This window comes from Balaenoptera physalus (genome assembly GCF_965194825.1).
Source record: "Balaenoptera physalus genome assembly, chromosome: 2".
Taxonomy (NCBI): Eukaryota; Metazoa; Chordata; class Mammalia; order Artiodactyla; family Balaenopteridae; genus Balaenoptera; species Balaenoptera physalus.
The window spans coordinates 37049143-37072623 of NC_138883.1; the positions used below are offsets into that span (position 1 = coordinate 37049143).

At 53.9% G+C, this 23481-nt stretch overlaps 2 protein-coding genes across 13 annotated transcripts in view; one reads left to right on the plus strand and one right to left on the minus strand.

Annotated features, from left to right (window-relative positions):
* SPTB (spectrin beta, erythrocytic) overlaps nt 1-23481 on the plus strand; it is a 122735-nt gene that overhangs the window by 79327 nt on the left and 19927 nt on the right. For all 11 annotated transcript variants that reach the window (XM_082448318.1, XM_082448315.1, XM_082448322.1 and 8 more), the window contains 16 exons: nt 769-1071; nt 1793-1943; nt 2543-3413; nt 4496-4633; nt 9072-9828; nt 10294-10496; nt 10587-10677; nt 12162-12308; nt 13684-13947; nt 14328-14534; nt 14977-15066; nt 18801-19079; nt 19661-19791; nt 20719-20923; nt 21197-21571; nt 22953-23197. In XM_082448318.1, coding sequence (XP_082304444.1) covers nt 769-1071; nt 1793-1943; nt 2543-3413; nt 4496-4633; nt 9072-9828; nt 10294-10496; nt 10587-10677; nt 12162-12308; nt 13684-13947; nt 14328-14534; nt 14977-15066; nt 18801-19079; nt 19661-19791; nt 20719-20923; nt 21197-21571; nt 22953-23197 — 4457 coding nt within the window. The remainder of the gene's footprint in view (nt 1-768; nt 1072-1792; nt 1944-2542; nt 3414-4495; nt 4634-9071; nt 9829-10293; nt 10497-10586; nt 10678-12161; nt 12309-13683; nt 13948-14327; nt 14535-14976; nt 15067-18800; nt 19080-19660; nt 19792-20718; nt 20924-21196; nt 21572-22952; nt 23198-23481) is intronic.
* PLEKHG3 (pleckstrin homology and RhoGEF domain containing G3) overlaps nt 23216-23481 on the minus strand; it is a 66185-nt gene continuing 65919 nt past the window's right edge. The window contains exon 20 of one of the 2 annotated variants that reach the window (XM_082448329.1): nt 23216-23411. In XM_082448329.1, the coding sequence (XP_082304455.1) occupies nt 23281-23411 (131 nt within the window). In that variant the 3' untranslated portion in view covers nt 23216-23280. The remainder of the gene's footprint in view (nt 23412-23481) is intronic. The other variant, XR_014260239.1, reaches the window with a different exon arrangement.

Sequence of the window (23481 nt, forward strand, 5' to 3'; positions counted from 1 at the left end):
CCCTGCTCCCTCTGACTGGGTGAATCAAGATTCATATCCGAAAAGGAACTCTCCCAGATTTGCAAAGCCTCACTTTTAGGAAAGAGCCACACAATCCAAAAATGGCCCCAAAAGTTGTCTCACGTGGGCCAGTGGCATCACCTGGAGCCAGAGTTCAGGCTGACATTTCAGTGGTCCTCCGGGGATGTGATGAAAGCAGTGCACCTCGTATGTGTGAGACATGCCCCTTGGACTCTGGCCTCTGGGGCTGTGTCACATTTCACTGGCTGAAAATTGACCCCGGGACTGATTCTCCATGAGAGCATCTGTTCCTTCCCACTTGGAGCTTGGAATCAAATTTCCCCTTTCATCCAGAAAGGGGAAAGCAAGCATTCTGAGAGAATCGGAGAGTGTGCATGCACCCCAGATAGCATGGGGGTAAACATGGTTTCCTAGTGAGAAGCCCCTTCCTGCCCAGAATCGGGCAGGTCCGCGCAAGGCAGGGTGGTGAGTGCCAGCAGGTGGTGAAGGAGCTCTGTTAGTAATATTCACCCAGTGTTACCCACAAGGATGGCACAGTGAGTAAAATCACAAGCTTCTTGTAAAGGTTCATTTAGTCTTTGGAACTTGGCTCTGATAAGATAGGCGGAAAAAGATGGCAGAAGTAACTCGTTGGGAAAGGGCTTTCCCGTTCAGCAGTTGTTCCGAAGGGACCCGCTGTTTCTCTGCGTTTGGGGACCAGCCAAGGGGAGCCTGATTGAGCTGCCTGTTTTCCTCCCTGGGGGACAGGATAACTTCGGGTACGACCTGGCAGCTGTGGAGGCCGCCAAGAAGAAGCACGAGGCCATTGAGACGGACACAGCTGCCTACGAGGAGCGGGTGAGGGCCCTGGAGGACCTGGCCCAGGAGCTGGAGCGGGAGAATTACCACGACCAGAAGCGCATCACGGCCCGCAAGGACAACGTCCTGCGCCTGTGGAACTACCTGCAGGAGCTGCTGCAGTCCAGGCGCCAGAGGCTTGAGAAGACGCTGGCCCTGCAGAAGCTCTTCCAGGACATGCTGCACAGCATCGACTGGATGGACGAGATCAAGGTGGGTTCAGACACCCCCATCCCCCGCCCCCATGTCCGCCTGGGGCTTCAGCACCCGCCCTGCAATGGGAGTGTGCTTCCATAGGCACCTCCCAGTCCCACCTCCCTGAGTCACAGTGGAGAATCCGAGGCAGCACAGCGTCGGGCTGCATCCGCCTCTCAACGGCTTAGCTCACACTGCTCCAGCGCAGATCTTCTGTATTCCCCGTGATCAAGAAATCTGGGGTTCATAGTAGCACAGGTGCCAACCTGCAGGGCCTAGGAGACACAGACATCCATCCATCAGGAGCCTGGAGAATCAGGCTCTGGGTAATCACGATTTGACTCTGGTGGGAACCCAGACCTCCCGGCACAGGGCCACCAAGAAGTCTGTCTCCTCTCCCTCTACCGCAGTGGCTCTCAACTGAGGATGCACATCAGACTGACCACGGAGCTTTCTAAAAATACACATGCCCAGGCCCCAAGTCAGGGACACACATAGGAGACTGAGTGTAGGGCTTGAGCTCCTGAATGGTGCTCCCTGAATGATTTTAATGGGCACCCCCAGTGGGAACTCCTGCTCTGTAGCTGCTTTCCCGCTGAGCAGCAGCCGTTTTCCAGCTGCATCTGACTCATCCTGGTCCCAACACGCCACGGACGCTCCCTTCAGAGGGGTCTTCTGCTAGCGTGTGGGTTTCTTCACCTCTCCTCGCTCCCTCTACCTTATCTGTCCTCTTTGCCAGGCTCACCTCTTGTCTGCCGAGTTCGGGAAGCACTTGTTGGAGGTCGAGGACTTGCTACAAAAGCACAAGTTGATGGAGGCTGACATCGCCATCCAAGGGGACAAAGTGAAGGCCATCACCACAGCCACTCTTCAGTTCACTGAGGAGCCAGGTGAGGCCACAGGTGTTTTCCTGTTGAGGCCTCTGGCTCAGCACTCCAGCACCCCAGCTTGGATAAATCTAGTTGTAGAATTCTGCCTCTTTCATCAACTAATGGTGCAAGAGGGTTAGCAAAATTCTCCAGAGGGCAGGCAACTGCTTTGGCCATCTATAATCAGAAGGGTTTATAAGAACCAAGAAGGCATGCTCCGTCTTTCATTCTCTCTGCTAATTCAAGTTATGGCAGAGACAATTTAGGTTTATAGCTTCTGGTCTTAGATAGGTGACCCCCACTGCCTCTTTGAAGAATCATCTTGAAATTTGTGCCTGGTTCTTTTTAAAAATAATTTTACATTGTGCATTTCTACTGAGAGTTGACCCAACTTTTAACCTCTCCTATTCCTGAAGTTTTAGTGGGAATTCATTAAAAAGAACTAATTAAAAGCCTGTCCTCTAAGCAACTGGGAACTGGGACCCCCTGCGTCCAATCCCAAAGCCCCAGTGAGATGGCAGGTTCTAGACGACATGGTCCTAGCCTGGCACCTGATCTCAAGGTTGCCCTTCAGATGAAGCCCTTACCCTTTTTGTTCTCCCTCCTCCCATTCCTCCCAGGGTACCAGCCTTGCGACCCCCAGGTCATCCGGGACCGTGTCAGCCACCTGGAGCAGTGCTTCGAGGAGCTGAGCAACACGGCAGCCGGACGCAAGGCCCAGCTGGAGCAGTCCAAGCGGCTCTGGAAGTTCTTCTGGGAGATGGATGAGGCCGAGAGCTGGATCAAGGAGAAGGAGCAGATTTACTCCTCCCTGGACTATGGCAAGGACCTGACCAGCGTGCTCATCCTGCAGCGCAAGCACAAGGCCTTCGAGGACGAGCTGCGCGGGCTGGACGCCCACCTGGACCAGATCTTCCAGGAGGCTGAGGGCATGGTTGCACGCAAGCAGTTCGGGCACCCGCAGATCGAGGCCCAGATCAAGGAGGTGTCTGCCCAGTGGAACCAGCTGAAGGAGCTGGCTGCCTTCCGCAAGAAGAACCTCCAGGACGCTGAGAACTTCTTTCAGTTCCAGGGCGATGCGGACGATCTGAAGGCCTGGCTGCAAGATGCCCACCGGCTGCTCTCGGGAGAAGATGTGGGGCAGGATGAAGGGGCCACACAGGCCCTGGGGAAGAAGCACAAGGACTTTCTGGAGGAGCTAGAGGAGAGCCATGGGGTGATGGAGCATCTGGAACAGCAGGCCCAGGGGTTCCCCCAAGAGTTTCGGGATTCCCCAGATGTGACCAACCGGCTGCAGGCCCTCCGGGATCTCTACCAGCAGGTGGTGGCCCAAGCGGACATACGTCGGCAGAGGCTGCAGGATGCCCTGGACCTGTACACGGTGTTTGGGGAGACGGATGCCTGTGAACTGTGGATGGGCGAGAAGGGGAAGTGGCTGGCCCAGATGGACATCCCAGACACGCTGGAGGACCTGGAGGTCGTGCAGCACAGGTCAGGGCCGGCCCTCCCCTCTCGCCTCCCCCTACGCGGTCTGTGCTCCTAGTGCTGGAACAGCCTCCAGATCAACAAGGGTCTCTTTGAGAGGCCATAGGATGCCCTGGATCACAGAGGCCAGGCACTGAGGGTCACGAGTTCTAATCTGGCTCTTTGGCGCTTGGTACTTCACCCCCTGGGACATTCCTCAAAATAAGACAAAGGGGCTCTTTCTGGTCCAGGTGTTGGAGGACTTTTCAGCTACAGCAGCCTTTGTTCAAATGAATGGTATATGGAACCCCTGACATATAACACAGTGGAAAGTGGAGTGGTTGTGGTGAAGGGGGCACGAGAGGCTGGACCCCACAAGCTCTAGCTTTCTTTGGCAGTCCCTAAACCACAGAACCCTGAGGGACCACAGAACCCCGAGGGGCCACAGAGACCAGTTCGTAAATCACCAGTCTGCAAGGCCACTCTCATTTCCATTATTCCGATTCCATCGGCACTCTGGCATGGGAGGGCGTGTCCCCCAGTCTGTGTGGCATCCCATCATCCTGAGTACAGAATCCAAGGAGCTGAGGAAAAGAAGTCACTCCTCGATCATGCCAAGGTGGTCCCACGCCGATGCTGGAGGGACCTGGGCTCTTATCTCAGAAGAGTCAGCTTTCATAACCACACAGTGACCCTCCCCTCGGCAGCTCTGCCTTCTCCTACCCAGGGACGGAGCACCTGGCTGGGGAGGTAGCCTTCAGGTCCAGGTGTCAAGGCAGTGGAATTAGGGTCCATGAGCAGCAGCTGGGGCAGTGGAGGCATGGCAGGTAGTCTCTGTGGCGATTAACACCTCCTACACCGCATTTTCCCATAAACCTCTCTGTTTAGCCAATTGTCTTATAAGTAACCAGTTCTCTCCCAGCCTGACCCAGGAAATGCTAAACCATGAAACTGGACCCATGAACCAGAAAATAGGGTGTGTCAGCCCACCTTTCTCCCCTCTTACCTGGTCAAGGTATTTAGGAGGTGGAAGGAGAAAGCAAGAGCTACAGGTACTGGAGACCGGCCACTGCTGCCTTACCAATCCTCATTTTCTCTGTCCACATCAGGTTTGATATCCTGGACCAGGAGATGAAGACTTTGATGGCTCAGATTGATGGCGTGAACCTTGCTGCCAACAGCCTGGTAGAGAGTAGCCACCCACGCAGTGGGGAAGTGAAGAAGTGCCAGGACCACCTGAATACCAGGTGGGGTGTGGGTAGGGCTTGGGGCTAGGGGCTTCTTTTCCTGACACCTGACACAGCCTTGCGGGTGTGGCCCAGAAGTCAGGATGCCTGCTATGCACTGCCAGGTTTGTACCCTCAGACCTCTTGCCTCACTCAGACAAAGTCTCCTTCTGACACTGGAGCTTTAGCAGCAAGGAGGAGAGACCTGTGTGGTGACCAGCCCAGGGAGGGAGAGAGACCTGTTCACAGAGCTGTGAATGTTGTGCCTGGGGCGGGCATGTGCTGAGTGATGGAGCGAATGTCCTGAGTGCACCCATAGTTAGAATCAGGCCATGTGGTACTCATGTCACATTTCCCCGGACGTTCTTAGGCAGGGAAGATTGCTTTCTGAGAGCTCTTAAGTACTGTCCATTAAAAAAAGCTCCTGCTTGCACCAAAATGTAGCATTGATAATGAGACTGGCTTGAATGAAGAGGAGAATTAGCAGGAAGCCTTGAGCACGCTTCGTGGCCAGAACAAAAAACAGGCCCTAAGGAGCCTTTGGAGAGGGGCTGCTTTCAGTACAGGGTGTAATTGCCACGAGTTCCTTGAGGGTCTCTGAGGACAGAGCATGCGCCTGTGTTCTGTTTGTTACCCTGGGTCCTACACGCACAGTGGGACGTGTTCACCATCTCCCCACTACCCCGGTCCCTCTCCCCACACTTGTGCCTGAGCCCTGCTCTGCCCGAGGCAACCTGGGAGGTGGGGTTAGGGAAGACTCAGCTGTAAAGAAAAGGAGCAGCACAGTGGGGGCTTAAGAGGAGGCACGGGGTGACTTTGGAGCCACTAGATTATCTCAGCATCCAAAGAAGGGGACTGTAGTCCAGGAGGGTCCTCTGTAATCTAAGGTTTATGCAGAGGAGGAGCATGCCTCCTTGTTCTTCTTTAGGTTTGGAGGTAACGGGATGCGTGTGCGTGCATGTATGTGTGTGCGTGTGCACGACACACAGGAAGAACTTGTCAGCTAGTACATCTGCTGCTTCGATGAGTTATAGGCAGAGAATGATCTCACAGACCTCTAAGCCATACACCATCCTAAGTGGAACACACCAAGATACTTGTCATCCTCAGGTGAGAGAGAACCCGAGGTGTGAAAAGGTAAAATGGTTTTCCATGACATCTGAGTGTTGAAAGGTACCTGAGCCGTGTACCCCAGACAGCCTGCATCCTGCACAAACATTCCAAGCATAGGGAGCTCGCCCCGTCCCCGTGTAGCCCATCCCATTTGGGAGCAGCCCCTTTTGGGTAGAAAGTTTGATCTCATCGTGAGTGGAAATCTGCCTCCTTGAAATTCGGGCTCTGCCCGTTAGAGATAACGAAACTTACCCTGATTCTTCTTCCGCATGATAGCTCTTCAAGTATTTTTAAAGACAGTTGTCATTCTTCACCCCATCCACAGTCCTGCCTCCAAGTCGCTGCTGTTCTCTCTACAGAATGCATCCTCCTCCAACTACGTAGTCTAAATCATGCTTGTTTTTAGGCCAGTCCAGGTTCCTTTCCTTCCCAGTTTCCAGGATGAAAAAGTATCTTTCCCTCCCTTGACTGGCTTAGAGCTTCACATTCTACCTTGTATTATAATTACTTTTGTCCTGAAGAACTTTTCTACTAGACTGTAAGCGAATGAAGAGCAGTATCTTTATATATTGTCCACAGTGCTCTGAGCGCCAAGCATTTTGCTGTCTGAGAGTCCCTCTGTTCAGAATATTCTTTTCCCCAATATCCACTTGCCTTAGTCCCTCGCTCAGATCTCAGCTCACGTGTCAGCTTCTTGGAGCAGCGCACACTGTCCACCCCATTCAAAGTATCACTACCTCCTTCCCATCCAGCTCCTCTGCCTCGATCCTGTTATCTTGCTTTCGTTTTTTCCATTGTACTTGTCACCACCTGATGGATTAAAGACTTATTTGTCTCTGCCCACTTGAATGAGAGCACTTTGCTTTGTTCGTTGCTACATGCCCAGAGCCTTGAACGGGGCCTGGCACAAGGCACTTGGTAGTTGTGTGATATAACACAGTGAATGAGTGAGCGGGGACAAAACTGAAATATCTTCTGCCAGGCTTGGCACCTATGAGTCATTCAAACACTTACTGAATATGTGATTACCTCCCACCACATGCATTCTAGTTGACCAACATTTTCTTAACAATCTTGGGCCCAGGACCAAACCTGGACTCCTGACATGGTCTGGCCAGTGCTGCCTAGAACAGTTCTATCAACTGCCTCCCTTTTGGAGATGGTGCAGTGGAGGGGAAGGTGGGTTTCGGAGGCAGACTAGACCCAAACCTCACCCTGTCCCCTGTGTGGGCTCTGCCTGGTGGCTGCAGTGAGGCCACACCAGGAAAAGTCTGGAAAATCGCCATGGAGCCACTTGCCCAGGGGCACCGCCAGACCCTCTCCTGTGGCTTCTGGACGGAGCCAGGAGATCTCACAGTCCTGGAGTGCCTCGCTATCCTTTCACAGTGGTTTCAGACCACCTTGGATGGAATCTTCTGCTCCTTTCCCTTGAGGTCCAACCTCAGCAGCATCCGTGCACCAGGCACAGAACTACCCAGAGTTGAGGGACTTCACGCCTGGACTCTCCCTCCTCTCCTTCCTGGAATTCTCGATCCTTCCTCTGGGCTCTTTCTCCTCTCTCTCTCTCTCTGTCTCTCTCTCGGAATTCCTGATCCTTCCCAGCCCATCTCCCACTTCTGTTTGCAGGCCTGTCTTCCACCCCCAGACTAGCGGCCACAGTCACCCTGGGAACGCCCGCAGTGTGCTCTGCCCAGCCCATCTGCCTCCTGCCTCCACCTCCATCCCCCCGTGCTGGGACTGCAAAGCTGAGCGAGCTACTCGGGGCCCCATCCTTAAATAGATCACTCCCGTGGAGGCACTGGAGGTTTGCCCGCTGACATACAGCTCAGATGACCACCATGAGATTGCTATTATCCCTCCTCACAGCTCCCTTAGTCCTCTCTGCCTGGTATGCGCTATGTACGTAGTATTTTATACTATCGTTTTTTGGTGAGTTTGTCTTAATTTCTCTCTAAACCGTCCACTCCGTGGAGCACAGTCTAGCTATGACTGTATCCTCCCAAAGGCTAACATAATGCTTATACATTGTGGATATTCAAGAGAGTTAGGCTCAATTAACGAATGTGTGTTCAGTATACTCTCGTGTGCATCTAGATCACGGTGATGCAGGATGAGTAAACCTGGGTCCACGGGAGGTGTCCCTGGTGGTCTGGGCCCAGGCTAATGGGCAGCTCTTTAGAAGAAGCTTACTGTGGGCTGCAGACCAACCCCAGGACATCTGTCCGACATCTGCACCCTCCCCAGTTTCATTCCAGACTGCACATGAAGGTTAAGATGATGTTTTAATTATAATCCCAGCTTCTCCTTCCCCCTTCCTCTTCCTTTTCCTTCTCTTCACCAGGACTCTTTTGTTTTAGAACCATGGTGGCTTTTCTTAGGCCCTGGCACTTGGAACTTGGTCTTAGGCGTCTGTGTGGTCCCTCTGGGGAAGCTGGGACCCTATGTCCTAAAGCATTCTTGAGGTTGATAATGGGAGGTTTCTAATTATTTTCATTACAGGTGTACCTCGGAGATATTGTGGGTTCAGTTGCAGATTACCCCAATAAAGCAAATATCAAAATAAAGCGAGTCACACAAATTTGGGGGGTTTCCCAGTGCATATAAAAGTTGTTTACAGTATACTGTAGTCTATTAAGTGTGCAACAGCATTATGCCTAGAAAAACAATGTACATACCTTAATTTAAAAATACTTTATCGCTAAAAACTGCTAATCATCATCTGAGCTTTCAATGAGTCACAATCTTTTTGCAATAGTAACATCAAAGATCACTGCCCACAAATCACCATACAAATATAATAATGCAAAAGTTTGATATTGCAATAACTACCAAAAAGTAGTACAGAGACATGAAGTGAGCAAATGTTGTTGGAAAAATGCCAGTGATAGATTTTTCAACAAAGGGTCGCTACAGACCTTCAATTTGTAAACAACAAAAACAAAAAAACCCTGTAATATCTGTGAAGCACAGTAAAGCGAAGCACGATAAAACAAGGTATGCTTGTATTTTTCAAACTCTGGGGAAACTGTACGTTTGTCTGAAATTCAACTACACATAGAGCTTACATACAGAGCATCGTGTTCCTTTACTGATGGTTGGAATAACATCACAGCTCACCTCCTGCTGATGGAAAGCTCTGATTGGCAGTTATGTTGTCTTGAGTAAAACTGGATAAACGTATTTGACTCATGACAGTTGGTTGGATAGATGACTTTTTTCAGCATGCTAGGCCTGTCAGGAGAGACTCTGGAAGGGAAATTTGGTGTCCCTTCCAAATCTGGAAGGGACACCCTGTGGGAAGCGTTAAGGAAGAGGGTGCCTCTGTGTCCCCCGTCTCCCCCGGCAGGTGGCAGGAATTCCAGACCGTGGTGTTGGAACGGCGGGAGGCTGTGGACTCGGCCCTCCGGGTACACAGCTACTGCGTGGACTGCGAGGAGACCAGCAAGTGGGTGGTGGACAAGACGAAGGTTGTGGAGTCTACAAGGGACCTGGGCCGCGACCTGGCGGGCGTCATCGCCATCCAGCGCAAGTTGTCGGGGCTGGAGCGTGACGTGGCCGCCATCCATGCCCGCGTGGATGCCCTGGAGCAGGAGTCGCGGTGGCTGATGGAGTCACACCCTGAGCTGAAGAAGGACATTGGCCAGCGGCAGGCGTACGTGGAGGAGCTGTGGCTGGCCCTGCAGCAAGCCCTGAAGAGCCAGGAGGCCTTGCTGGGGGAAGCCAGCCAGCTGCAGGCCTTCCTGCAGGATCTAGATGCCTTCCAGGCCTGGCTGTCCACGGCCCAGAAGGATGTGGCCTCCAAGGACATGCCCGAGTCCCTCCCAGAGGCCGAGCAGCTCCTGCAGCAGCACGCGGCCATCAAGGACGACATTGACAGGCACCAGAAGAGCTACGAGCAGGTCAAGGCATCCGGAGAGAAGGTGATCCATGGCCAGACGGACCCGGAGTACCTGCTCCTGGGCCAGCGGCTGGCTGGCCTGGATAAGGGCTGGGATGCCCTGCACCGGATGTGTGAGAGCCGCAGCCATGCCCTCACCCAGTGCCTCGGCTTCCAGGAGTTCCAGAAAGATGCCAAGCAGGCTGAAGCCATCCTCAGCAACCAGGTAGGGCGAGGCGTTCAGGGCCAGGGGCCAGGGGGCATCTCTCAGGGCAACAGGGAATTTATGTCGTAAGTCGGCAACAGTGCTACAGGGCTCAGGGACCAAATTATGCTTTTCTTGGACTCTCTCTAGCCACTGGTTCGGGGAGCAGTCCTCTTCGTTCCTTATCGTGTGCCCTTTCCAGCCCCGTGTCCCAGACTACGTCTTGTTCTTGGGCCAGTTAGAGGCTAGAGAAGTGAATTTTTCCCTGGATGGTTACCCTTCCATGTGGCTTTAGGCACCCTGTTGATCAGGTGCCCCCGACTGGGGGTGGGGAACAAGACCAAGGGAGCTTCTTCCTTGCACAGCTCCAGGGGGTGCCATTCATGCTGTAACGTGCACGGCTGCACACGGTGCTCCTGGCTGGCAGGTGCCCTCCCCGCCTCCTCAGCTTGTCTTCATGCCTGTTCTGGAAACTTGCTTCAACAGGAATATACTCTGGCTCACTTGGAGCCCCCAGACTCCCTAGAAGCTGCAGAGGCCAGGATCCGGAAGTTTGAGGAATTCTTGGTGTCTATGGAGAACAACCGGGATAAGGTTTTGAGTCCTGTGGACTCTGGAAACCAGCTGGTAGCTGAAGGGAACCTCTACTCAGACAAGATCAAGGAGAAGGTGCAGCTGATTGAGGACAGGTACCCTCTGCCCCTAGGGTCACGGGGCCAGGTAGGGTGGTGGTACAGCGCTCAGCACCATCGTGACTGTGGCTCTGGCTTCCCTTCCAGGCACAGGAAGAATGACGAGAAGGCCCAGGAGGCCTCGGTCCTTCTGAGAGACAACCTGGAGCTCCAGAACTTCCTGCAGAACTGCCAGGAGGTGAGGCTCCAGCCAGGCTGGCCACTTTGCAGGAGATTCCTTCTAGAAGCAGAGTGTCCTAGAGGTGGGAAGTCCTTTCTAACTCAGGAGTCTGGATTCCATAAGTGGGGAGCTCTGGGCACTTGACAGCTTAAGTCCTTCATCCTCTAGAATCTTTGGTTCCACAAATTTTTTTTCAAATCTGTAAAGATATCTTCTAATTTGTCAAGTCCAGGGCAGGCTTTCTCAAAAAGTGGCCTGAGGACTATCTGTATTAGAGTCACCTAGGGCCCTGGTCAGGGTCGGCCTGAAAGTCACGTGACCTGTGCATTCATACGGGGCCCCGTGCTTACAAGGGCCCCATGCTTAGTTTAAAATGCTCTCCTGTTGCCATCTTGAAATTCTTTTTTTTTTTTTTTTTATAGTTTTCCTTTAGCAGATTCTACTTTCAAAAAAAAATTTTTTTTTACATCTTTCTTGGAGTATAATTGCTTTACAGTGTTGTGTTAGTTTCTGCTGTATAACAAAGTGAATCAGCTATATGTATACATATATCCCCATATCCCCTCCCTCTTGCGCCTCCCTCCCACCCTCCCTATCCCACCCCTCTAGGTGGTCACAGAGCACTGAGAAATTCTTAATAATTTTGAACATGTCCATTTTGCACCAGGCCCTGCAAATTATGGAGCCAGTCTTGGCTCTGGTTAGATGCAGACTCCTGGGCCCCACTTGGGCCCAGATGAATCAGAACTTAGGGGGTGAGAAAGAACAGCATTCTCAACCAAGCTTCTGGTTGGAGAACTGCTGACTCAGAAGGTCCTCGCTCAGCCTGGGGAGAGCTGTGCAGGAAGGTCTTTAACCTGCACTCCTGGGTCCTTCCGTGAACAGGACTGCCATGTGGAATGGGGCTTTCCCTGACTTCTTTCTTGCTTCCATCCTCATACCCCTTTCCTCTCAACCCAAATGACTTTGTCTTCACCCACCTCTGCCCTTGGTACCACCCAGGCTTGGTATGGTGCCAGGACATCTTGGAAACATCAGAGTCTCATCACAGTTCTTCCTTCATTGTTAATGATAGGATCTGCCCTTGGCTTTTTCCTCAGAGAACATTTTCTCCATGTTTATTAATGATTTCTCCCCCTACTGCCAAAGGGTGGATTTATCCATCCATTCAGTAAACACTTGTTGAGTTCCTGCAATAGGCCAGGGCCTGTCCTCGGTCCTGGAAATGTGGAGAGAAGTATAAATATACCTGGTGTCATACTGCACACACTCTAGAGGAGAAGACACAGTAGTGCCTGTATTTTAGCTCTGAGACAACGCAGGTTAAGTTTCCTGTGCTGGGAGTTAGGGATCCAGAGTTGGAGGGGAGTACTCTGCTGTGTTCAAACTTCCTCCCCTTGGCCCTCTTCTTCCGCAGCCAGAGGTGGGCGGCAGTCCTGCCCTGAGCCCCTGGCCAAAGAAGGACACTCGGAGACCACTGAACCCACTCTTTCTGCCCACAGCTCACTCTCTGGATCAATGACAAGCTGCTGACATCTCAGGATGTCTCCTACGATGACGCTCGAAACCTTCACAACAAATGGCTGAAGCACCAGGCATTCATGGCAGAGCTGGCTTCCCACCAGGGGTGGCTAGAGAACATTGACGCAGTGAGTAGAGCGAGCATTTGGACTCTCTGCTCGGGATGCTTCCCTGAGCAGCGCTTCACGCAGGGCATGGACGCTGGCCCGCAGCTTGCTGGACGGTGTAGAACCTGGACGTGAAAAACTTCTCCAAATAGTAGTTAAACCTTCAGAGCTCCTGATACGTCCACTCTTATAAAGCCCGGTCAGAATGGGTGCCTCCTCTGGGTCACCTGAGTCTGGGGACAGTCCAGGACACGGAGGACACAGAGTCAGAGCCTCAGCTTTCAGTGCCAGGACGGCAGTAACCTCTGTCTGCCTTCCATCATCCACACCAGGGCCCCGCGCTGTCCTGCCCAGGGGCAGGGGAATATGTGAGATGAGCAGAATGGGCCGGGGACTACTGACCCTCACTGTTTGGATGGGCAGAACCACCAGGGAGTGGTCATTCATACCAAGGGTCCCCTCTGTGACAAGCTTGCCCAGGGGCCCAAGTCAAAATGTGGCTGGAGTTAGATCTGGGAATAGAAAGGGAGGTACCTCTGCCCCCCCCTGCTGTGGCTATCTGGAGAAAGCGGGCCTAGGGGCCACACAAGGCTGTGTCCATAGTGGCTAAGGGTGCAGGCTCCGAGCCAGGCTGTCTGACTCCTCAACCTCCCTGCGCCTCAGTTTCTTCATCTGTAAAATGAGGATAATAACAGTACCTACCCGAGGGAGTTGTGAGCATTAAAGCACTTAGAATATTACTTGGCAATTATTAGGCACTCAATAAATATTAAGTATTATTAGCAAGTACGTATTCCTAGGCCCAAATCATCTCATACTGTAACCTTCCGAAAAAGATACATTTATGTGGGTGAAAACCAGATAAGACAAACTCAGCAACTAAAAGATATCACTGAAGGTCAGTGCACAGCTTCTGGCAAGACAATTAAGAGAGGGTGAAGGAATTCCCTGGCAGTCCTGTGGTTAGGACTCTGCCCTTTCACTGCTGAGGGCCCAGGTTCAATCCCTGGTCTAGGAGCTAAGATCCCGCAAGCTGCGCGGCACGATAAACAAACAAACAAACAAACTCACAGGGAGGTTTCCATGGTTGTTGTACCTGGGTGGATCTTGAATCTTTTTTTTTTTAATTAAAAAAAAAAATTTTAGTACTAGCTGGCTCTTGTCTGCAGCTCCCTATGCTACAATCTCCCTGAGTCATTTGCCCCAGACATGCTCTCCCTGTCCCACCTTCTACTGCAAATAACTCTGGGGGTGCAGAGTCTTTCAGCCGAGCCTCACCCGAATTCTAGGCAGATGCTTTGCCTCACTGACCTCCCCTCGGTTAGCCCTTTGCCACCACCTGGAACAAGGCGGCTCTCCAAGGTCAGAGGGTGAACTCTCCTCCTTCCCCACACAGGAAGGAAAGCAGCTGATGGAGGAGAAGCCCCAGTTTGCGGCCCTGGTGTCCCAGAGGCTGGAAGCCTTGCACCGGCTCTGGGATGAGCTTCAGGCCACCACACAGGAGACGGCCCAGCACCTCTCAGCCGCCAGGAGCTCTGACCTGCGCTCGCAGACCCACGCCGACCTCAACAAGTGGATCAGGGCCATGGAGGACCAGCTACGGTCAGACGACCTGGGCAAGGACCTCACCAGCGTCAACAGGATGCTGGCTAAGCTGAAGGCAAGTGAGCAGGTTGTAGACTGAGGGTGTTGGAATGGAGGGGGTCTTGGAAGCAAATCTGCAACCTGAAAGGGAGTACCCTCCTGTGCCCTTAGCTGGGCTGGCTTTCATCAGGTCTCCCGGTTCACAGCCCAGCTCCTACCCTTTTGCAATGGGTAAGACAGGGAGGGATCCAGGCGGGGTAATAAAAGTGTCCATGAGAAGTATAGGACAGATGCTCAGAGGGGCAAAAGATGAGGTGGGGGCAATCCAAGGAGACTTCTTAGGGGAGGCTGAGCTCAAACCAGGCCTTTGAGGATGGGTGGGATTTGCACGATGAAGTGGACGAGGGGCTGCCCAGGTGCCAGGGCTGGTGCCGACGCTGTCCCCTTGTGTCCCAGCGTGTGGAGGACCAAGTGAACGTGCGGAAGGTGGAGCTGGAGGAGCTGTTTGCCCAGATGCCCTCGCTGGGAGAGGAGGCAGGGCATGAAGACTTGAGCATCGAGAAGCGGTTCCTGGACCTTCTGGAGCCCTTGGGGAGGAGGAAGAAGCAGCTGGAATCATCCAGAGCCAAGCTGCAGATCAGCCGGGACTTAGAGGATGAGATGGTGGGTGGGCCGCAGCTCCCCCCCTCCCCCAGCGGCTGAGCCGGCAGCTGTCATCGGGATAGCTGGCTGCGGCCCAGGCCAGTTCTCGGTAGCAGACGTCTGGTCATCTCACTGCCTTGTCTCATAGGGTGGTCGTGATGACTACATTAAACGTCAGTGTAAGCCAGTGCCTTTTGAATGGTAGCTCGCTCGTGGACTTTGGGGCCAGGCAGACTTGGGCTCGAGATCCAGCTACGTTGCCTTCCCTCCAAGTGACCAGGCGCAAGTTATTTGGAACCTCAGTTCAAAATATCAAAATGCCCCCATTTTACAAAACCCTGATGGGGTGTTGGGAAGAGCTGGGGAGACCCAGTAAGCAGAGCTCTGTCTGGCCCACGGTGAGTGATGGGGAAAGGGTGGCTGTGATTGTCATCAGCTGTCCCCCGCCTTCTGGTCTCCGCAGCTCTGGGTGGAGGAGAGGCTGCCTCTGGCCCAGTCGACCGACTATGGCACGAACCTGCAAACTGTGCAGCTGTTCATGAAGAAGAACCAGGTGAGTCCTGCCACCTCGTCAGTCCCACCTGCCCCACAGAGGAAGCCCCAGCCCTGATGTGCACAAGGTCCCCAGCAGCAGATAACAGATTATTGTTCTTTTTTAAAAAAATTTATTTATTTTATTTATTTATTTTTGGCTGTGTTGGGTCTTCATTGCTGTGCACAGGCTTTCTCTAGTTGCGGTGAGCGGGGGCTACTCTTCGTTGCGGTGCGCAGGCTTCTCATTACAGTGGCTTCTCTTGTTGTGGAGCATGGGGTCTAGGTGTGCAGGCTTCAGTAGTTGTGGCATGCAGGCTCAGTAGTTGTGGCTCATGGGCTCTAGAGCGCAAGCTCGGTAGTTGTGGCGCACAGGCTTAGTTGCTCCACGGCATGTGGGATCTTCCCGGACCAGGGCTCGAACCCGTGTCCCCTGCATTGGCAGGCAGATTCTTAACCACTGCACCACCAGGGAAGCCCCAGGTTATTGTTCTTGTTGATAGCTACAGGGTCCCCAGTCTGTGTTTGTATTCTCATAGCAGAAGGAGCAGCTTTGGTGATGGCAGAGAGAATTCTGGGAGGACCACAGAGTGGGGCGGAGGTGAATGGGGCTGGGGGGTCCAGGTGCTTTGGGATTTGGGGTCATTCAGCCCCATCAGGGCACAGGTGCGTGCAGGACCTGGAGGCCCTGGCCTGGGGTTTCCTGTGCTTTACAGCTTCTGTATTCTGTGACCTCCCTGAGAGGAGGCTCTTAGCTCCTGGCGTCTCTCCCATCACTGCCTTGTCCTTCTTCCAGGGCTAAGCTTGGCCTATTGAGTCTCCTCCGGGTAAGTAGGCCCCTGTTCTCTGGACACATGAGGATACTTGTGGGGCTGCAACGCCATGAGGAAGCCGCTAAACTTGGACTCTGAGCCATTGGAGCAAACATCCATTGGCTGTTCTGCTTTCTCAGGCTGGATTGGGAATCTCTGCGGCCCTGGTCAGAATCCTGGAAGTGAGCAGATGCACTTCCTCTGTGTCAGGGCTGCAGGGGAAGCCTGCGTCCTCCAGGAAGGCCAGCTGCATGTGGTCATGGTCTGGCCACGTGGTCTAGCCAGGGGCTGGCCGTACCCCTGCTCTTGGGCAGAGAGTCCCTCCTGCCTGGCCTGCTCTCTGGCTCAGGAAGTGGGGGCAGCCGCAACCTTGAGCAAGGAGAGTCTGGGAACTTATCCCAGAGAAGAGCAGTGTGTCCCAGAGTGCCAGTCGGTACTGCAGCTCACTGGGGAAGGAAGGTCATGGCAGACAGTACGTCGTTCCCCCCAGATATCAGCAGCCAACATCTGCTCACAGAACCCAGCAACTGTGCAAAGGCCTGAATGAATTATATTCAAAGAGGTTCCTTAAAAGCTCCCTCAAACGCTTTGCTTCTAGTTGGCATGATCAAATCACAGAGGTTCCGGTGGCAACACGTAGGGACCTGAATTAGAAGGCGGTGGAGGCGGGGGCTCTGCTAACATCACACCCTCCAGTTAAAGTGGGGAAGACTGGTAGAAGACTATTCTCGGGGCCTCAGTTTCCTCAACTATAAATCAAGCCAACTCTAGTCCTTCCAGTACTCAAGACTTTAGCCTCAATAAGTGTTCTTGCCAAATGATTTTCAACTCCCCTGGCTGAAGGTTGCTATTTCAGGAGAAGGGCAAGACTAATATGGATGGAGTTCCCCTTAACAAGAAGGGAAAGATAATCTCTTGGGAGAGCACGGCTGCCCCAGTAAAGACTCTTTTAGGCTAGCCTTGCTAAAGCCGAAATCCCATTTTATCATTTCTTCTTCTGCAGTGGTCAGTGTGCATCAGACTCACCCGGAGGGCTTGTTAAAACACAGTTGACCAGGCTCCACCCTAGATTTACTGCATCAAACTCTGGGAGCAGAGCCTGATAATTTGCATTTCCATCAAGATCCTAGGCGATGCTGATGCTGCTGGCCTGGAACCCCACTTTGAGAACCACCCCTTTAGTGGCTGTCATTGCAACTAGAACAGAACCTGCAAGGTGCCACACGAAGGGTTCTCAACTCTGGCTGCACACTAGAATCACCTGAGGGAACCTAAAAACATACGAGTGCCCAGGTCCCACCTCAGATCAATTAATAAGGATCTCTGGGGATGGGGCCCTGGCTGTGTTTGTTTTCCCCGATGACTCAACCTGCAACCAGGGTTGAGAACCACTGTCCTGCCTGGTCTGGCCCCTGCCTCCTCCTGAATCTCCTCCGAATCTCCTCCCTTATCACTTTCGCCCTCCTTCACAGTATTCTAGCTTGCCTGGCCCTTTGGACCGTCCAGGCTTGCTTCCACCCCAGGCACTTTCTTGGCACTCGCTCTTCCCTCCTGCCAGCAACACTCATCCCCCAGATCTTTGTGGGGGTGCCCTCTCCTCATCATTCATGTCTTACTCAGATGTCATCTGCACAGAAAACCCTTCCTGACTCCCCCAGTTAAAGTGGCCACCACCACGCCTTGGAAGACAATCCTCATCTCAGTGGTGTCTGCTCCTCGTAGCACCTGTTATCTACATTCATTCATTTATTTACATGCTTATCATTTCCTCTTCTAGAGTGTAAGCTTTATGAGGGCAGGGGTTTTGTTTATCTTGTTCCCATATTGTCCCCAGAACCTAGAACAGGGCCTGATACATCAGAAATAATAACTGTGGGTTGAATGAATGAAGTCAGGGAAGAAGATGTCCTAAGTAAGCATACTGCACAGGAGCCTAGAAAGGAATTGCTTAAAAGGAGAGAAAGAAATACCTTTTTAGGATATAAGATCTAAAAGAGAGGTTGTAAGATCTCAGGGAAAGTAAAGAGGCAAGCGGAGCTGACATCACGGGTTGTTTGAATACAATTGCAGAGACCACGGGAAATTGTCAGAATCGAGATTCTGAGCATCAAGTGTAAAGATGCATTTCAGCAGGTTAGGTGACTTGTGGGTATTGCTAGTTCTATGTGTTTTAAATGCTGACAGTCATAGCACAGCCTGTGTGTACTGCTCTTACCCCCCGCCCTCTAGACAGTTTTCAAGGCCATGGGAAATTGTAAAAAGGGAGGAGATGGGGGGTAAGGAGCCAAAAGCCCACATGCAAGGAGCAACCAGGCTGGGGCCTCTAGGACCCAGAAAGCGAGTGACAACATGTCACGGCCCCCTGAAGATAAAGGTGACCCATCACCAGAGTGGGAAGAAAATGCCATTTTGGTGACCAAAGGCTCAAGCAGGAAATAATACAAAGCTCAAAAATGATTTGAGAAATAGAAACAGGGGAAAACAAAACGAAATCCTAAACTCTGAACAAGGAGCAACTGTCAACTATTGTTTTATACAGAGTAAAAAAGTTGCTAAAATCAGATCTCAAAAGGCCGTTTAAGAATCGTTTTCCTCTCCTCCACCATGTACAGCTAAGAAATCAAGCTCTGCTGAAACAGGAAGTGTAGGGAGCCCTCAGGAGCACAGGCTCTGGGCTCCGAGAGAGCCGTGTTCAAATCCCACCCTGCCACTCGCTGCCCACAGTCACCTAACTGCTGTGCGCTGGTGTCCAGTGCTGACCTCAGGAGGTCATGGTGGGGGCCAGAGGAGAACGAGGTGGCAGGCCCAGCACTGTGCTGGGCACCTGGTCACTAGCAGTCTAAGCTTCCCCAAGGGGTTCAGGGCGAGAGGTGCCAGGGTAGGACCCTGGGCTGCCCTGCACGGTGGGAAGACCAGCCCCTGAGCCCTTCCCCTCTGGCCGCAGACGCTGCAGAACGAGATCCTGGGCCACGCGCCGCGGGTGGAGGACGTGCTGCACAGAGGGCAGCAGCTGGTGGCCGCGGCCGAGATCGACTGTCGGGACGTGGAGGAGCGCCTGGGGCATCTGCAGGGCTCGTGGGACACACTGCGGGAGACGGCGGCCGGCCGGCTGCAGCGCCTGCGGGACGCCAGCGAGGCGCAGCAGTACTACCTGGACGCGGGCGAGGCCGAGGCCTGGATCAGTGAGCAGGAGTTCTACGTCTTCTCCGACGAGGCCCCCCAGGTCGGCTCGGGCAGGGTGCCAGGCTGGGCGTCGAGACCAGCCCAGAGGAAGAGCTGGGTGGGGGCGGGCAGTCAGTGGGGAACCTGTAAGGCCAGGTGTGTGAGGAGTGAGGGAAGGGAGAGGGTGTATGAGATGCCCTCCTTCTCAGGACGCCCCTCCTCTCAAGAACATACTGTGCACATACTGCAGCCGGGCGCCCTGTTTGCCAATTAGATTTGCTCTAACCCAAGGGTTCTTCACCTCTTTTGTGCCGTGGATTCTGTGCAGATGAACTGCTGTGGGAGGGGGTGAGAGGTGAGGTGAGGGGGGTCTCTAAAAGCTGGGGTGATACAGGAAGTTTCCATGGGGACAGAGGTTGGATCTGGGCCGGGAAGGGTGGATGTCAGACGAGAATTGAGGGCAACGAATGGAAGGTAGGGTGTGGGTGTTGCTGGGCAACGGGAGGAGAGGGGAGGGGACCGTGTGCAGTTCTCCTATGGGTGTCCCGCGAGCCTGGCCCTCCCCCATCTCGGGCACCTCCAGGAGCTGGGCTGTAACCTGGGCCAGGTGAGCTCGTGCCCTGACTGTCCGCTGCCTCCTAGGATGAAGAGGGCGCCATCGTGATGTTGAAGCGGCACTTGCGGCAGCAACGCACAGTAGAGGAGTACGGGCGGAACATCAAGCAGCTGGCCGGCCGGGCCCAGGGCCTGCTGTCTGCGGGCCACCCCGAGGGGTGCGTGTGCCTCCTGGGACAACTTGGCCAGATCCCGGGCGTCAGGCCAGGGGCTCCACCAACCAGGATCCCTTCAGGTCCAAGGCGGAAAACAGGAACAGTTTTCCCGAAAACTGTGGGTTTGAGAAAACTGCCTTCTGGCCTGCTGATTGGCCCAATTCCCTTTTATGTTGTGGATTTGTGTAACTTCACACAGGGCTGACTGAGGCCTGGTTTGCAAAGAGATTAGGAAATGGAACAGCAAAACTACCCTCTTGGTGAACAGAGAGCTCCAGTCTTTTCAAGAGTTAGTCTTCAGCATCTTTCAGCATAGCCTAAATTTGCTTTTCTTTTTGTGGTCTGGAAGGTACCTCAGGATCTCACAGTGTCTCAGCGAAATCATTATATACCCATCTAAACTGTTCAGTTGCGTGGGTTTTGCATAAATGGGAGCCCACTGGACCAGACACCTCAGGCCACCCCCAGTCATGGCCCTGTCCTCAGTCACCTTCAGGGCACCCCCAGCAGCCGCCTCAGCATCTCCCAAGGAGCCCCAGGGATCGAGCCCCTGGTATGGCATGTCCCTCCCGGAAGAGCTGAGCAGGGTCTGCTGCTGGTGGAGCCAGGCTCAGACAGCCCACGCCTCAGCCTCCCTGGAAGAATAGCGGAGGAGTTCTCCATTTGCCCTTGTCTCTCTGAGCTTCCCAGAGTCAGGGACAGGGGCGGGAGGCACCCCCTCTAGGGGAATACATTTCACTATCCCCTGAAGCATCATGGTCTAAGGGATGGTTCCTTCTCTCCCCAACTCTTCCCCATGAAAAGTCGCTCTGCCGTTTCTCCGAAGCTGTGCTCCGCCACTCGTCCCTGCCTCGGGGCTGGGGAGGAGGAGGCTGGCTGCTCTGGGCTCTCTGTTGCCGTCTCTGAGGGCTTTCTTGTTTTGAATTCCAGGGAACAGATCATCAGACTTCAGGGGCAGGTGGACAAGCAGTACGCGGGGCTGAAGGACATGGCAGAGGAGCGCAGGCGGAAGCTGGAGAACATGTGCCACCTGTTCCAGCTGAAGAGGGAGGTGGAAGACCTGGAGCAGTGGATCACGGAGAAGGAGCTGGTGGCCTCCTCCCCAGAAATGGGGCAAGACTTTGACCACGTGACTGTGAGTACCCATGGCCACCGCTTGCTTTGTCTCCCTCTAATGCAGTAGACCTAGGAGCTGTCATTCCAGACACATACACACACCCGCCAGATGCAAAGTGCCTCAGAGATGCGGGCTCCCCCGGTGTGAGCTCAGGTGCCCTGGGGAAGACGTGAGAGCCCAGCTCCAGGCAGTGGCAGGTGCCGCTGGGAGAGTCGGCAGCTAGGGTGATGACACCACTGCACCCCTGAGTCCTGATAACTGGTAACCGCTTTTCTGTCTACCCCCGTCCAGCTGCTCCGGGACAAGTTCCGGGACTTTGCCCGGGAGACCGGGGCAATTGGGCAGGAGAGGGTGGACAACGTGAACGCCATCATTGAGCGGCTCATCGACGCGGGCCACTCAGAGGCGGCCACCATCGCCGAGTGGAAGGACGGACTGAACGAGATGTGGGCGGACCTGCTGGAGCTCATTGACACGCGCATGCAGCTGCTGGCCGCCTCCTATGACCTGCAGCGCTACTTCTACACTGGCGCCGAGATCCTGGGCCTCATTGATGAGAAGCACCGCGAGCTGCCTGAGGATGTGGGGCTGGACGCCAGCACCGCCGAGTCCTTCCACCGCGTGCACACAGCCTTCGAGCGGGAGCTCCACCTGCTGGGTGTGCAGGTGCCTCTCATCCCTGGCTGTCCCTCCACGCCTTCCCCATGACTAGCTTCCCTGGGGCGCAGTGTCAGGTCCTCTCCTGGCTTCTAGAGGGGAGACTTCTCGAACAGGCATCTCCTTAGAGAAGCAACAGCTCCGGGCAGGAAGCAGAGGTTTTCAGATGTTCTTTAGCTTCAGAACTAGTTCTTTAAACTGAACCTTTCCCAAAACCCGATGCAAAAATACCTTCAAATGCAATTTCTCTGGTTGTCAAAGTATTACAGTATCATTAGTGAACATACATGTAGCACTTTTCTAGCACCAGGTACTGTTCTAAGCAATATACATGGTCACTGAATCCTCAGCCTCCCTCTGAGGAAGGGAATAATGTTATCTGCCTTTTCTAGATGAGGAAAGCAAGGCACAGAAGAGTAACTAAGTTGTCTGGAAACATGCAGCTAAGCAGTGGAGCCAGAATTGAGATCCTGGCATTCTGGCTATAGACTCCACACCCTTAGCCACTGAGCTGTTCAGCCTTTCCCCATGGGAGCTGGAGGGGGGCCCAAGACCAGCCTAGACTCCCTCCTCTCATCATGGGGTGCCCCCTGAGGTACCTCCACAGGCCCCTAGGGTTCTGCAGAGTTCAGCATGATGGAAAGGGTGAAGGCAAGGGGCTCAGCTGTGGGGACTCACCGGGCTTCCAGTGGAGCAGGGAGAGCTGGGCCGGCTGTGCAGTCCTGCACCGACCCAGCAGGGTTTCAGGAAAGAACACCAAAGTAGGTTGGGCCCCTGGTTCACCAGGAAGGGGACAGCCCAAAGATTTGTCCTCCAGCTGGAGGTGCTTTGGGGGTACTGGAGCCCCTGTGGCAGGTACAGCCCCACCGAGGTCTCAGGAATGAGGCTTCACTGCCCTGGGGCCGGCCTCAAACAGCGGATGGCACCATGCAGAACGGTTAGGAACAGGGAGTTGAGAGCACGCCTCCAATCCCAGTTGCACCCTCTCTGAGCGTGAGTGACCTCCGGCCAGTCACTTAGCCTCCCTGTGCCTCAGTTTCCTCATCTCAAAAACAGGGATAGTAATAGTACCTCTTTGATGGTGTTGTTGTAAAGATGAAGAGAGTAACAAAAAGTGTTTAGAGCAGTGCCTGGTACATAATTACTCTCATAATCATACATCAAAGGGCACAGAGCCCCTCTCACTCCCGAATCCTCATCAGAGCCCAAGGGCTGCTTTGGGTCAGCAGAGGTGCCAAAGCAAGGAGCCTTCTCTCCAGCACCCAGTGGGTGGATCCTGCTTCCAGCACTGTCCTCGGGAGGGAGACTGGGAGGAGGCAGACGCTCTTGCCCATCCTAGGCCCAAGTCGTGTCTGCCTGGAAAACAGTGTTCAGTTTTGCCCCATCACAGGTACAGCAGTTCCAGGACGTGGCCACCCGCCTGCAGACAGCGTACGCTGGAGAGAAGGCAGATGCCATCCAGAACAAGGAGCAGGAGGTGTCTGCTGCGTGGCAGGCACTGCTCGATGCCTGTGCGGGGCGCCGCACCCAGCTGGTGGACACAGCGGACAAATTCCGCTTCTTCAGCATGGTCCGAGACCTCCTCTCCTGGATGGAGAGCATCATCCGGCAAATCGAGACCCAGGAGAAGCCCAGGTGAAGGCAGCGTCCTCGAGGCAGCCCCGCTCCTGGCCCACTTTGTCCCAGAGGCTGGCAGAGCAGGGCGCTGCTCCGAGGGTCTACCCCGGAGGGACGTCCTGGACTGTGGGTGTGCAAGAATCCCCAAGGGGCACCTGAGGCTGGGTCCAGGGAGAACCTGAGTGGCTCCACTGCCACCGGGAGAACCGACTATTCCAGAGTAAAGGGAATCCTGAGAGTGGAGAGAAAGACATCTGTCGTTCAGATCCTACAGTGGGGGCAGTGGCCGTGGTTGTCAGTGA